Genomic DNA, 15,312 nt, shown 5'->3' on the forward strand with positions numbered 1-15,312 from the left:
AAAACAGATGAAGCCTGTAACAGCTACCAGGGACTTCTCTATTATAAATTGTACAGAACAGGATCTGTTAATACATGATTTAGTTAACTTTGTCTACACTGCTGCAACTGCTTTTGGACAGCATTATTTACCCTTAGTTGACAATTTCAGTACTCAGTAATGTGTATTACCAAAGAACAGACATTTGAAAGTTTTCTTCATTACTCAAAAATGAAACAGATTCTAAATTGAAGTATTTCTGAGAATTTACTTGGTGGCAGAAGGAATGATCCTTTTTGGACTTGACAAGGACTTCATCGAAGTTTGGAGTGGTCGATTTCCACCTGGATTTTTTGCTCTTTGCTGATTGGATTTTGCCTGTGTATGTTGCAGCATTTGCTCCTTTGTGCTTGACATATCCCACACCAGGACAGTAAGCACATTGAAACCAACCAGACATCTACAAGCCAATAGAGATTTGAAGAAATACAGGCTGGGTCTCTCTTTCAGTGATGCTTTGGTATTCAGTTAGGGGAGAACAAGAAAGAAATTTAAAAGGCAAGGTGAAAAAAAGACAATTCTAGGGCAGAAATAACATAAAAAGATGGCACTTCTAAGAAATGAGCCCAACAACATCAGATGCCCATGGAGATATTCATAGAATATTTATCCTTAGAAAGCCAAAAAGATGATTGGCAAAGATATTAAGTCAGTTTGGAAAAAATCATAAAGTATTTATGAATCCTAAAACTTCATAAATATTGCCTTAAACAGTGTAGTTCAGTTCTGAAAGAGATTATGCTTTGAGAAGCAAAACAGGTGTGAAGAGAAAAATGAATGCCTCAGAACGTGAACATATTGTAGTTTTATTTTATTTTATTTTTTAAGTTGAAGTCTTACTCTGTCACTCAGGCTGGAGTACAGTGGCACGCTCACAGCCATTGCAGCCTTGACCTGCTGGGTTCAGGTGATCCTCCTGCCTCAGCCTTCCAAGTAGCTGGAACTATAGGCACACACCACCATGCCCGATTAATTTTTTATTTATTTTAGAGATAAGGTCTCACAAGTTGCCCAAGCTAGTCTCGAATCTGTTCAATCTTATGTACTTACCCCTTCTGCTTGCGTTTTGAGTAGAACTCTTATACCCAGCAAGCATAGCCTAGTTAACCTTGGGGAAATCTGTGTCTGCTTAAAGGAGTTATATACTTAAACAGACCCTTCAGGAGCCAGTGTTGCAGATAAACCGGGCATTCTCTCACTAGATCTTTCTAGCTGTTTTTCATCTTGGCACACAATCCCAGTGTGAATAAACATGATTCTGCCTTACTTATGTTTTGCAGTTTCAACCTTCTGCTCCTGTACGCTCAAATTCATCACAGTGGTGCATTGGGGTGGAGATTCTGGATTAGACTATTGTTCTATTGTCTTCTGAAAGGTTAAGGCCACCTAAGTAATAATAAGTTTGTGAGTGACAGTGCCATAAAGAGAGCTGTGAACTGGGATGCTGCTGTTCTGTTTACTTTGGGTCCAAGTAGCTCTTGTGAACTATGCTCCTCCAGCTTGTACACAGAGGGCAGATCTTTGTCTCCAAATATGATCTGGAGGACTATGTAAATACAGGTTGAACATCCCAAATCCCAAAACTTGAAATTCAAATTGCTGCAAACTCCAAAAGTCTTTGGGTGCCAACATGACGTTCAAAGGAAATACTCAGGAGTATTTCAGATTTGGGACATTCAATCAGGAAGTATATAATGCAGATAAAGTCTGAAATCTGTATTTCAGATAAAGGATACTCAACCTGCATGCTTAATGCTCATTACCTACAAAACCACAGTGTTACATACCATTTCACACCCACTAGGATGCCTAATATTAAAAAGATATAATAACAAGTGTTGAAGACGTGGGGAAATGGAACTCTGCTGTGTTGAAGATGAGGTGACGAAACGGTCCGCCGCTCTGGAGAAGTCGGACACTTCCTCAAGATGTGACATACACTGGCATGTACCCTGAGAGACTGAAATGTTTGTCCACACGAGACATGTCGAGTGATTATAGCAGCGTTGTTGATAATAGCCAGAAAGTGGAAACATTCCAAACGCCCATCAGCTGATGAGTGGATAAAGTGTATCCATACAATGGAATATTATTTGGCAAATAGAAAGGAATGACTTGCTGGATGTGGTGACTCACGCCTGTAATCCCAGCACTTTGGGAGGCGGAGGCGAGAGGATTGCCTGAGCCCAGGGGTTGGAGACCAGCCTGCACAACGTCGTGAGACCTCATCTCTACAATAAATCAAAATATTAGCCAGGTGTGGTGGTGCGCCTGTAGTTCCAGTTACTTGGAAGGCTGAAGTGCAAGAATATCCTGAGCCCAGCAGGTCGAGGCTGCAGTGGCCATGAGCGTGCCACTGCACTCCAGCCTAGGTGACAGAGTGAGACTCCAACTCAAAAAAAAAATAAAAAGGAATGACAGTGGTATACACAACATACTTGAACTTTGAAAATAATAAGCTAAGTGAAAGAAGCCACTGGGCACTGTGGCTCATGCCTGTAATTTCAACTCTTACTGACCCCATCACTACTCAAAAAAAGGGCTGGGTGTGGTGGCTCACACCTATAATCCCAGCACTATGGGAGACTGAGGTGAGAGGATTGCTTGAGGACGGGTGTTTGAGACCAGCCTGGGTAGCATAGCGAGACCTTATTTCTACAAAAAATTAACCAGGCATGGTTACACACCTGTAGTCCTAACTATACAAGAGGCTGAGGCAGAAGGATCATCTGAGACTTGATCATGCCTGGGTGACAGAGTGAGACCCTGACAAAAAAAGAAAGCTAGATTAGTGGTTTCTAGGGAGAACAAAGAATAACTGTTTACAGGTATGGGGTTTCCTTTTTTTAAAAATAGAGACAGGGTCCCACTATGTTGCCCAGGATGGCCTTGAACTCCTGCCTTGGCCTCGCGAAATGCTGGGATTATGGGCGTGAGCCGCCATGTCTGAACTGTATGGGGTTTCTTTGGTGGGTAATGGAAATGTTTTAAAATTTCATAATAAATGGCTGCATAATTCTAAGAATACTAAAACTTACTAAATTGGACACTTTAAATAGGTGGATTATAGAGTACATAAATTATATCCTAGAATTTTTGTGTGTGTGTTTGTTCTGTCACCCAGGCTGGAGTGCAGTGGCTGCTCACAGCCTCTGCAGCCTTAAGCTGCGCTGGGCTCAGACGATTCTTCTGTCTCAAACTTTCAAGTAGCTAGAAGCACAGGCATGCACCACCACACCCAGCAATTTTTTTTTTAACTTACTGTAGAGACGAGGTCTCACCAAGTTGCCCAGGCTGGTCTCGAACCCCTGAGCTCAAGCAATCCTCTCACCTCCATGTCCCAAAGTGCTGGGGTGATAGGTGTGAGCCACCACTCCCAGCTAATAATTTTTAAACCTCATTATCCAGCTTAAATGTTCATATTGGTGGTGAGAATATATACTACATATACATATTTATGTATATATTCACATGTATACATATATATTAAAATATCTTAAAGCAGGTATATGCAGTGCTGTTAAAGAATAAGGCTTTTTGCTGAATTCCTAAAAAAAATCAAAGCATAGTATTACATGGTAATTTTAAGAAAAATTAACTTGATGTCCACCTGCTGATGTTAGTCATTGTGCTGCAGAGTAATTGAGCATAATGAGTTAAGTAAGTATTGCCATAATGACCAATTAGTCCTACTCTTATCCAGCAAAAAAGAATTTGTATTTCTCTTTTTCTCATTTTTTCACTATCTGTAATTGGCATTAGGATCTATTTTTCTCTGTTACTGAATAAAATTAAATTTAATCGCTTACTCATATTTATATGCTAAAAGAAAGAATTTATATTGAATGTCGAGTAGCTTGGAGTTTCCTAACCATTCATCTGTTGTTCTCTTCCTTCCCTGGGAAGTAGAATGCTGAGACTTTGTGTATTCTCTCCTGCTCTTTTCCCTCACTCGCCACATGGTGATATCCTAGAGTGTCTCGTGCAAGAAAAGCATGAAGCACTGGAATGTGGATTGGGGTGGCCTGGCCAGCAACTGCTACAGCATGAGCATTTCAGTGTTAGGGGACAGGAGACCCACAGGCATGTTATGTTATGAGAGGAAGGCAAAAAACAGTAAGGAGAAGAGGCCGTGGCTTGTGGGTACAGGGTCATTGACATGAGAAGGAAAGGAGTGCTTGAGGTTCAGAGAAGGCCAGATTATCCTTAGCTAGAAGTAGAGGTTGAGGTACAAATAGTCACTCCTTTACTCTTGTTCTTTCTTCGTAACTAACAAGTAATGCCTCTGTGTGTGTGTGTGTGTGTGTGTGTGTGTGTATTTCCATCAACTCATTTTAAAACTTACACCTATTTGGGAAATATTGATTGAGCATCTTTTTTGTGCTACAGACAACAGTGTGTGCATTGCAGAGTTAGCTACAGTGGAAAACTAAGCCTTAGCCCTGCTGGGAAGGGGCCATGCTCTCTGGCTAGAGAAGAAAACACCATGGGTAGTCTTTTGACCCTAAAGAGACAAATCCAGGTTTTCTCTTCAGAGCTGAGTAAATATAGAACTTAGGATTTTTAGGGGCAGTAGGAAGTACTCTGCCTTAAATTATGCCTATTTTCTGATGCCTGAAACTCCATTCACATAGGAACAATGGTTTTTATTCTTTAAATTTAGTTAATAGATTTGAAATACTTGAGAAAGATAGTGATCAGACTCAATCCTAGTAAAGGATGCTGAATCAAATATAAACCCCTGGTATCAAGTTTGTTTTGATAGAAGTGAGAAGTATAGTACCAAAAGATACCAAAAATAAGGTTTTTTTAGACTCAAACCCTATGTTATCTTCCTTTGAGAGGGAAAACTATGTGCGGAAACATCAGTCTCATTCATTCCCAGTTCAGGCACGATGAGCTACTTCTCATTACTGACAGTTGTAAAAGTTCTAACCTCTACAGAAAGGGGCCGTCTTTCTTGAGTGCCTCTTCAAGGGTCTTCTTCTCCAAGGCCTGATTGCCACAGTGAATGTTTCTTCTTACAAAGTTTGCATTTAAGGAGAAGTAGGGGGCTATTGGGGAGAACCTTTTCCACAGATTTATTACCCACATTCAGATTTACCTGATTCTCATTTGTCTGGCTTAATCTGTTCAGAGTTAGTCAAGCAGGAGTTTGTGTCCAGAGTAAAACATTTTTTGCCAACTTAATACTGTATAAACCGTGTTTTAAGAACTGAAATGTTGGCTGGGCATGGTAGCTCATGCCTATCATCCTAGCACTTGGGAGGCTGAGGCAATTGGATTGCTTGAACCTGGGAGTTTGAGACCAGCTTTGGGCAACATAACAAGATCTCATCTCTACAGAAAAATAAAAGAAATGAGCTGGGTGTGGTGGCATGCATCTGTAGTTCCAGTTACTCAAGATAGGACGGAAGGATCGCCTGAGTCCTGGGTGACAGAGTGAGACTGTGACTCAAAAAACAAATAAGTAAGTAAGTAAGTAAACAAATAAGAACTGGAATGTTGTTTCCATCTGGAATGGTCTTTAACCCAAAGAGCCACAGTTAACATGGATGGGTATTCCAAGTACTGATCTTTCCTGTCTGCTGGTCTTTGGAACATGTAATGGAAATCCCAGCCGCTGTGTGATTGGAGACCTGAGAGAATTATTCCTTGCATCCTGTACTATGCTGCAGATGGATGCTTTTTTTGGAAAAAAATATTATTGACTTTTCAGGAAAACAGGATCTTCAAATCCTTTCATTTTGAGTAGGCTTCTATCTCCATTCTGTGACTCAGTATACTTCTCAAAAATGTGTTAAGTGCCTTAAATTTTTGTTAGTAAACTTCAGTAGTTCAATAAAATAAGCCAATTTATTAGCATCTCTTCAGAAAGCATACTTTATAATTTTCAACAGTAAGGTTATGATTACAGCTTTTGAGTTAGCTTGCACGGATAATTAAATCGTTCAGATTAGACTGTACTCAGTTTGGAGTCTAACTGGAATTTTTGTGAATGGTATAGCATTTGCTCAGCCTTTGACAAGAGATTGATGACATACTTGCAATTTTTGGTCTTATATGAGTTTGTCTCTTCCCTGATAGGTAACATGTTCTCACTTGAAGAAGTTGTGTTCCTCTTTAGATCGTAAAAGAAAAATACAGTTCAAAGACTTTGTTTTTTCCCCTTTTTTGAGTTGGAGTCTCACTCCATCGCACAGGCTGGAGTACAGTGGCACACTCACAGCCACTCCAGCATCAACCTGCTGGACTCCAGCGATCCTTCCACCTCAGCCTTCCAAGTAGCTAGAACTACAGGCGTCTTCTACCACAGCTGGCTAATTTGTTGTTGTTGTTGTTGTTGTTGTTGTTGTTGTTGTTGTTGAGACTAGGTCTCGCCAAGTTGCCCAGGCTGGTCTCAAACCTGCGGACTCACTTGCCTTGGTCTCCCAAAGTGCTGGGATTACAGGCTTGAGCCACTGTGCCCAGCCAATTCAAAGACTTTCATATGGGCATTCGGGGGCAAATGAGCCTGACCTAATTTTGGAATTAAATAGGCAATTTTGGAAAACATGATTCTGAATAGGACTTTGTACTTTTTCATTTTTTTAAGACATAGAGATTTATTTTTTAAAGCAGAAATTTTTTTTCCCTTTTTTTTTTTTGGAGTTGGAGTTGCACTCTGTCATCCAAGCTGAAGTGCAGTGGCACACTGGTGGCCATCACAGCCTCGACCTGCTGGGCTCAGGTGAACTTTCTACCTCAGCCTTCCAAGTAGCTGGAACTATAGACACAGTACCACACCTGGCTTATTTTTTGATTTATTGTAGACACAAGGTCTTACCAAGTTGCCCAGACTGGTCTCGAACCCCTGAGCTCAGGCAGTTCTCTCATCTCGGCCTCCCAAAGTGCTGGGATTACAGGCTTGAGCCACCACACCCGACCTTTTGTTCTTTCAGAAACGTTAGGGGCTACAAATAGCTTTTGGTTACATGGTTGATTGTAGACAGTGAAGGAGCCTGGGCTTTAAGTGTACCCACCAATAGCCTTGTACTTTCCTACAAATTACCTTTTAGATAGGTACATTTCTGATCTAGATCTCAAGTTTCTGATTGAGAAGTTTCTGATCAGTATATTTTTTGCCATTTGGCCCAATTCTGTCCAGAGTAAGGGGTTTTAATTTCAGGCTTGTTGTTTCTCTGAGCCTTCCTTACTATCTAAGAGTGATGTCTAGGAAGACCATATTACATAACTAGAATATGTTTCTAGTAGAGATGTGAGAATATTTTATATCAGCCTTACCTGAAAATGATAGAAGAGTTTGTTTGGGGGAAACTGAAGGATCTAATGTTTAAGCCAAATAATTAACTCGACTTTACCTGATGCCTTCTGTGGACTCAGTACTGTTTGTGCTCTACAGGGCCGATTATGAAGATAGCCACAGTTCCCACCCCACACACAAGGGAGGGCAGTGTTAAGCAGTTGGTATTTATTAAATGCTTTACATTTACTTTGACATTTAATCTTGTAAATCTGTGGGTGTATTGCCCTGTTTTTCTAATGAGGGAGCTTCAGCTCAGAGAGGCGAAATCCCTTGACTAGTAATGAATGATTTTGAACCCGGGTCTTCCCGACTGAAGCTTCACACATGCTGCCTTTCCAGAAGACAAGAATGACTGGTCAAAGAGCACAACATAACAGCCGCCAGCGATGGGTTCTGTGACAGAGCTGCTGGGGCACTTGAGGAAGAAGACTGATTTCTTCTTATGAAGGGTCAGTAGGACTTTGTGAGGGGAATTCAGTTGGCCCTTGAGTAGCAGGAGACTTGCAGTTAGACATTCATTCTAGATAAAGGAAAATGTGACCCTTGAAACTGATGTCTTGGGCAGGCATGGCACAAGCCTATAGTTCCAGTTTCTTGGAATGCTGAGGCTGGAGGATCACTTGAGCCGAGGAGTACTGGACTATGGTGTCCTATGCCATCAGGTGTCCACACTAAGTTAGACATCAATAAGGTGACCTCCTACGAGGGGGGACCACCAGGTTGCCTAAGGAGTGGTGAGACAGAACAGGCTGTAGTGGGGTCTCACATAATCACTGTGTTGCAGCCTGGGCAACACAGCAAGACCTCATTTTTTAAAACAACAACAAACAACTTGCTGAGCCCTGTCTCTTAAGGATGGGGTGGGAATTCTGGGATTTCTAGTTCTACTTTTGAGACCCCAGGCTTGACTCTAAAGTGTGTTTGTTAGGTGATATGAGAATGTTTGCTTACCCCTAAAGAGTACTAGAATGGGGTTGCCCAGAGGGGCCAACAATTTGGATTTGTTTTATTGACATCATCCATGTTCTTCTGTATCATCCTCCAACTATATGGCCATGGCAGGAATTTGAGGTAGGCTACCCTGAGGATGAAGTAGGTGTGGTCCTATTCCTCCAACTTCAAGGATATGCCCAGCAACTGCTGAGTGACTGGAAAGCCCTCTGACTGAGCCTGGAGACACCAGACTTTAATGGAGTTCCAGCCAAGCAAGGTGGCTCATGCCTGTGATTTCAGCATTTTGGAAGACTGAGGCAGGAGGATTGCTTGACCCCAGTAGTTTGATACCAACCTAGGAAACATTGTGAGACCCCATTTGTACAAAAAAAAAAAAAAAATCAGCTGGGCTCAGTGGCTCAACCTATAATCCCAACACTTTGGGAGGCCAAGGCAATTGGATTGCCTGAGCCTGAGGGTTCGAGACCAGCCTGGGCAACTTGGTAAGACCTTGTCTCTACAATAAAAATAGAAAATTAGCTGTGCGTGGTAGCACGTGCCTGTAGTTCCGGCTACCTGGAAGGCTGAGGCGGAAGGATCACCGGAGCCCAGCAGGTCGAGGCTGCGGTGGCCGTGAGCATGCCACTGCATTCTAGCCTGGGCAACAGAGTGAGATGCCAACTCAAAAAAAAAAAAAGAAAAATCAAAAAGTTAGCTGGGCGTGGTGGCATGTGCTATAGTCTATTACTCGGAGACTGAAGTGGAAGAATCACCAGAACCCAGGAGGTTGAGGCTGCGGTGTGCTGTAATGGTACCATTACACTACAGCATGGGCAACAGAGTATGGCCCCAACTCAAAGGGAAAAAAAAGAAAGAAAGAATTGCTTTTTTGGACAGTGTCTTGTAGTTGTAAAAATGTAGAAGTAATGAAATATTTGTAAGAGGGGAGGAAATGTCTGGGCATGGGAAGATTTTCTAGGCTTGTGAGGTGGCTTGGGAGAAGATGGCAGATATTAGGAAAACATACATTCTGTTTAAATCTCGGCCAGAGAGCTTGGTAAGTGTTTGGGGACAACAAAAAATAGGTGTGTGGCCTGTAGTAATCACACAACAGTCCCTGTGGGCCCTTCCCATCTGCCCCTTCCCCTCAGAAGTGGAAAGTTGGAATTCTTAGTTACTTGAGATAGTTGATCCTCCATCTTGTAGCGGTTTTATGAAAACCTTAATTGTGGGCAGCCAGCCACAGTAACAGTTTTGCCGGCCGTTGGTTACTTGAACTTCCCAGGAATAAAAGTTAATGAAAACCAGACTAACTGCTTTTAGAGCAAAGTTCTGTAATCACTTCTGGAAGAAATATAGCCAGGTGCAATGGTTCATGCCTGTAATCCCAGCACTTTGGGAAGTAGAGGCGAGAGGATTGCCTGAGCTCAGGGGCTTGAGACTAGCCTGAGCAACATGGTGAGACCTCATCTCTACAATAAAGAAAAAAATTAGCCAGGTGTGTTGGCACATACCTGTGATTCCAGCTATTTGAAAGGTTGAGGCAGAAGGATCACCTGAGCCCAACAGGTCAAGATTGCAGTGGCCGTGAGCATGCCACTGCACTCCAGCCTGGGTGAGAGAGTGAAACTCCGACTCAAAGAAAAAAAAGAGAGCTCCATGGCCTAGGCGGGATGTCTGTATTCTGTGTGTGCGCACATGTATGTCGTACAGGGGCTTCCCTCCTCCCCACCCTCCTAGACTTACCGGCTTTGTCCTTGATTGTTCAGTATAATAGTTGATGGATTCACTGAGAGAGCTTGTGTAGTAATGCTTGCTTTATTTTTTTTTCTCTTCCACTCTTGTTTTATTTTTTACTTTTTTTTCTTTGTGATGTGACATTTTCAGCTGATGTATTGAAAGCAAATCCTTCTAATTTGGGAGCCCAGATCACAAGAGTGAGTTTTTCTATGAGTGTCTTTAGCTGTATATCTTTTTTGTGTGTGTCTTTCTACCCTTGCCCCCTCCAAATTTAAAAAGATTCAAAACACATTTTATAAATATTAGGTAAGAAATTCCTCTGTCTGTTGAACATCATGCCTTCCCACAAAGCAATGTCCACTTTATATTGGGCTGGATTCCTTTTCCCAGTGCTGTTGTGAAAGCATTGCTAATGTACATGTTTTGTTTTCTACATTGTGTTGAAAATAATTTGAGTTCTGTCTTCATTGCAGATAGATATGTCTGGACTCTGTCACCACTGTTTCATGGCACTGTTTCATTTTTGGTTGTTTCTTTTGTTTTAAGGAAAATTATACAGTAGCTTCTGAGAAGAAAAGACCCATTCTGTCATCTGTATTTTAAGTAATAAAATCTTTGACTCATCTCTGTCCTCCCTCCTCGTCCCCTGGATGTTCCTTCCTCTTAGGGCCACGAAGGAATGAAAAGCTGCATGTGTGACTCTCAGCAGGCTGACCAGGTGAATGTGGTCAGACTGGTGAGCTCAGAGCACACCAGCACTGGAAGACCTCTCGGGTTTGTTGAGTAGATACAGGAAACCTGTTCATGCTGAAAAGAAATAATAACACCTTTGTGGGGTGAAATTAAAGTATGCTTTCTATTTGTTAATTCTGACTCAGATACCTCCCCCCCCCATGTAAGCTGTACATTGCTTTTTAAGATTTTTCCACCTGGGTAACTTTTTGTACTAGCCTAACCCCTCTCTGTTCACTCTTTGGCTTGTGTTATTACAGTTTATCTCATGTCGTTTGTCTAGTTTTGCATCCTGGAAGAGCAGGCGATTAAATAGTCCCTTTTCTTTCCTCCTAGTGTTCTAAAATTTGCTTGTTGCTTTTGGAATCATTTTATTTTGCCTAATAAAGCAAATGATATGCCGTCCTAATTAGAAATGCAGATACTGCTAGTGTTATGCCCAGAATAATCAGCTAGTGTGTTTCAGTTACCGTAAGAGAATATAACAATGTGTCCACACTAGTACTGTAACTGCTGGCTGAGGGTAAATATTCAAGGCTTTGCTTGCACAGCCCTGCATGACTCTAAATCACCCACCCTCTGTTCCTTTCTTTCTCTTAACCCAGAGATTAAAAGATCTCAAGCAAAGGGAGTTTGCTCGAAATGTCTCTTCAAGATCTCGCAAGGATGAGAAGAAACAGGAAAAGGCCCTTCGGCGGCTCCATGAATTGGCAGAGCAAAGAAAACAAGCTGAATGGTGAGGGTATTTTCTCTCAGGGTTCTGCAGATGATTATAATCCTTAAAACTTGTGAATTTAAGATTTAAATTAAGATCTTAACATTATAAGCCTTAATGTTTTTTAAATTGGCAAATAATAATTGTACATATTAATAGGGTACATAGTGATGTTTTAATACATATAATGTATACTGATCAGATTAGGGTAATTAGCATATCTATCATCTCAGACATTGATCATCTATCTCTTTGTGCTAGAAACATTCACTATCCTCATAACTATTGTAAACCATATATTATTGTTAACCGTAGTCGAACTATGGTGGTATAGAACACTGGAACTTACTCTTCCTATCTAGTGGTAATTTTGTATTCTTTTATCCTTTGACAAATCTCTCTCTACCTCTCCCTTCCCAGTCCTTCCAGCTTGCAGTGGCTTGCTGACGGCCACCCCAGTGTCGACCTGCTGGCCTGTGGTGATCCTTCCACCTCAGCTTTCCAAGCAGCCAGAACCACAGGCACAAACTACTATGCCTGGCTAATTTTTGATTTATTATAGAGACAAGATCTCACTAAGTTGCCCAGGCTAGTCTCGAACCCTCAGGCTCAGGCAATCCACTCGCCTTAGCTTCCCAAAGTGCTGGGATTACAGGCTGAGCCACCGAGCCCGGCTAATTCTATTTTTCTTAACGTGCATATTCTGAGTTGGACACAGTTAAAAACCTCCACTGTGCTACTTGATGGCAGTCTGTGGTAGAAACTGAAAAGTCTGTGCCTGCCTCCTGGGCACCACATACTGAACATTGGTTTTGGCTTTGTGGTAGTTTCTGGGCATTCAGTACTACACTCATTGTGCTACTAAGCACTTTCTTAACTTTAACAAAAGAAACACCAAGAAGCCTCGCTGCTGGTGCTGGAAACTCCCTAACTTACCTGACATTTTTATAGTGTGTAGATAATACGGGAATATTCCTTAAATTCCAAATCAAATAGAGTTAGGTATCAACTGGATGATGTCTTTGTTATCTGAACCGTAGCTATTAGCTGTCCTCAACTCAAGTACCACATGATTTAGGTAAGGTGTTATCTCTTGCTGTCTAAACTATTACCACTGGAAGATGGGAACCCAACAGATTAGGACAGCAAGAGATTCATTGTGTTAATGATGAGCAGTCTTCTCTTAATCTCCCAAGATTATTTGGTCATCTTTCAACTGCTTGTTTATATAACTGAAAAGTCACCTCTGAAGAAAAACATGTATTAAAGTATATCCTGAACTAGAAAGGTGACCTGGTGTACATATTTTAAGGAGGCACCCTTGCAATCTGCCCAAGAGAAATGTGTCTAATACATACAGTTGCCAAAGAAATCAGAACCACATTTTTTTCTTCTTTTTTTGAGTCAGAGTCTCACTCTGTTGTCCACTTCAGCCTTCCAAATAGCTGGAACCACGGGGTATGTGCCACCACGTCCGGCACATTAAAAAAAGAAAGAAAGAAAAAGAAAACCTGAAAGCACGGGGGAATTTGGATTTTTTTTTTTCTTTAACAGAATACAATGCAACCTTTGTGAATGTATGTACAGCCATACGTTTCATAAGCATTCTGATGGGTAGGATGATAGAATAAGAAATGAGATCGGAAATAGGTCAGGGAAGACTATATCACATAGTGATGATAGGATATTTGACTGTGAGATAAGTCTTCTTGTTTTTTATTTTTTTGAGTTGGAATCTTACTCTGTCGCCCACACTGAAGTGCAGTGGCATGCTCATGGCCACCTCAGCCTCCACCTGCTAGGCTCAGGCGATACTTCTGCCTCAGCCTTCCAAGTAGCTGGAACTACAGGCATGCACCACCACGCCCAGCTAATTTTTTTATTTATTGTAGAGATGAGGTCTCGCCAAATTGCCTAGGTTGATCTCAGACCAAAGTACTAGGATTACAAGTGTGAGCCACTGCGCCCAGACTTCTTGTTTTTTAGACAGCTTAAGAAGAAACAGCAGTAACTGGCCATGGGAATTTAACTTAGTAGATTAACAGAATGAGACTTAGCCTAACTTCCACTGAAATGGTTCCATTCGTTAGTTTGAGGCTGGGAACCATCGTCACTCTGTCTTTGAGTGATGAATGGTAGAACATAAAAGAAGAGTACTTTATAAGACCTGTGAAACATATCCCTAAACCTGTTTTTTGTTTGTTTCTGATTTTTCTAAACCATCATGTAGTGCACCTGGAAGTGGTCCCATGTTCAGACCAACCACAGTGGCTGTAGATGAAGAAGGCGGAGAAGATGAGAAGGATGAATCAACTACAAATAGTGGTACGGGTGCCACTGCCACGTGTGGCCTGGGAGCTGAATTCACAGATAGAGGAGGCCCATTTACTGCAGTACAAATCACTAATACCACTGGACTGGCACAGGCTCCTGGGTTAGGCTCCCAGGGCATCAGTTTTGGCGTTAAGAATAATATAGGGACCCCACTGCAAAAACTGGGAGTGTCATTTTCCTTTGCCAAGAAGGCTCCTGTCAAACTCGAATCAATTGCATCAGTGTTCAAGGACCACGCGGAGGAAGGGACCTCTGAAGATGGGACAAAACCTGACGAGAAGGGTTCTGACCCAGGACCACAGAAGGGGGGAGACTCTGATGGCAGCAGCAATCTAGATGGCAAAAAGGAGGATGAAGACCCTCAGGACGGAGGGTCTCTTGCCTCCACACTGTCCAAGCTAAAAAGGATGAAGCGAGAAGAAGGAGCCGGGGCCACAGAGCCAGAGTACTACCACTACATGCCCCCTGCACACTGCAGAGTCAAGCCGAACTTCCCCTTCCTGCTTTTTATGCGAGCCAGTGAGCAGATGGAGGGTGACCATAGCACACACCTGAAGAATGCCCCAGACAGCAAAAAAGGCAGTTCTCCCAAGCCGAAAGGCTGTGTCAAGGGGGCAGCAAGCCAAGGAGCAGAAAAGACAGTTAGTGACGTCTCTGACCAGCGGAAGGAAGCCAGCGTAACTGAGCCCTCAGAGCCTGGAAGCAAAGCTGAGGCAAAGAAGGCTGTAGAAGAGGATGTAAGTGATCAGAGTTCAGAGAGTCAGAGTCAGAAGGCTTCAGAGGTCCAAACGTGTGAGTCCAAACCTTCTAAAGAAACCTCTCCACCCACCACCACAGGGAAAGAAAGCCAGGAGGGACCCAAACATCCTACTGGTCCCTTCTTCCCAGTTTTGAGCAAAGATGAAAGCACTGCTCTCCAGTGGCCATCAGAACTGTTAATTTTCACCAAGGCCGAACCCTCCATTTCATACAGTTGTAACCCTTTGTACTTTGACTTTAAACTTTCAAGGAACAAAGATGCCAGAGCTAAAGGGACAGAAAAACCAAAGGATACAGGAAGCTCTTCAAAGGACCATTTCCAAGGCCTCGATCCTGGTGAGCCAAGTAAAAACAGAGGAGGAGGAGCAGATGCCGTCCATTCCTCAGGAGGCAGAATGGATGTGCCTGCTCCAGGGTCCACCTGTAGCAGCCTGAACAAGCAGGAGCCTGGGGGTAGCCATGGGTCAGAGACAGAAGACACAGGAAAGAGCCTTCCTAGTAAGAAAGAACGGTCTGGGAAGGCCCACCGACATAAGAAGAAAAAGAAGCACAAAAAATCCAGCAAACACAAGCGTAAGCACAAGGCTGACACGGAAGAGAAAAACTCCAAGGCAGAGTCTGGGGAGAAATCTAAGAAGCGCAAGAAACGGAAACGAAAGAAGAATAAGTCTTCGGCCCCAGCAGATTCCGAACGCGGACCCAAACCAGAACCCCCCGGGAGTGGCAGCCCGGCGCCCCCACGACGCCGGCGGCG

The 15,312-nt window shown here is 42.6% G+C and overlaps 1 protein-coding gene across 1 annotated transcript in view; it reads left to right on the plus strand.

Moving 5' to 3' along the window:
* Positions 1 to 15,312, plus strand: part of GPATCH8 (G-patch domain containing 8) — a 100,690-nt gene that overhangs the window by 80,833 nt on the left and 4,545 nt on the right. Inside the window, 2 exon segments of the mRNA XM_021718493.1 lie at positions 11,356 to 11,486; positions 13,696 to 15,300. Coding sequence (XP_021574168.1) covers positions 11,356 to 11,486; positions 13,696 to 15,300 — 1,736 coding nt within the window.

Source organism: Carlito syrichta, unplaced genomic scaffold (genome assembly GCF_000164805.1).
Source record: "Carlito syrichta isolate Samal-C Ts95f unplaced genomic scaffold, Tarsius_syrichta-2.0.1 Scaffold312243, whole genome shotgun sequence".
NCBI lineage: Eukaryota > Metazoa > Chordata > Mammalia > Primates > Tarsiidae > Carlito > Carlito syrichta.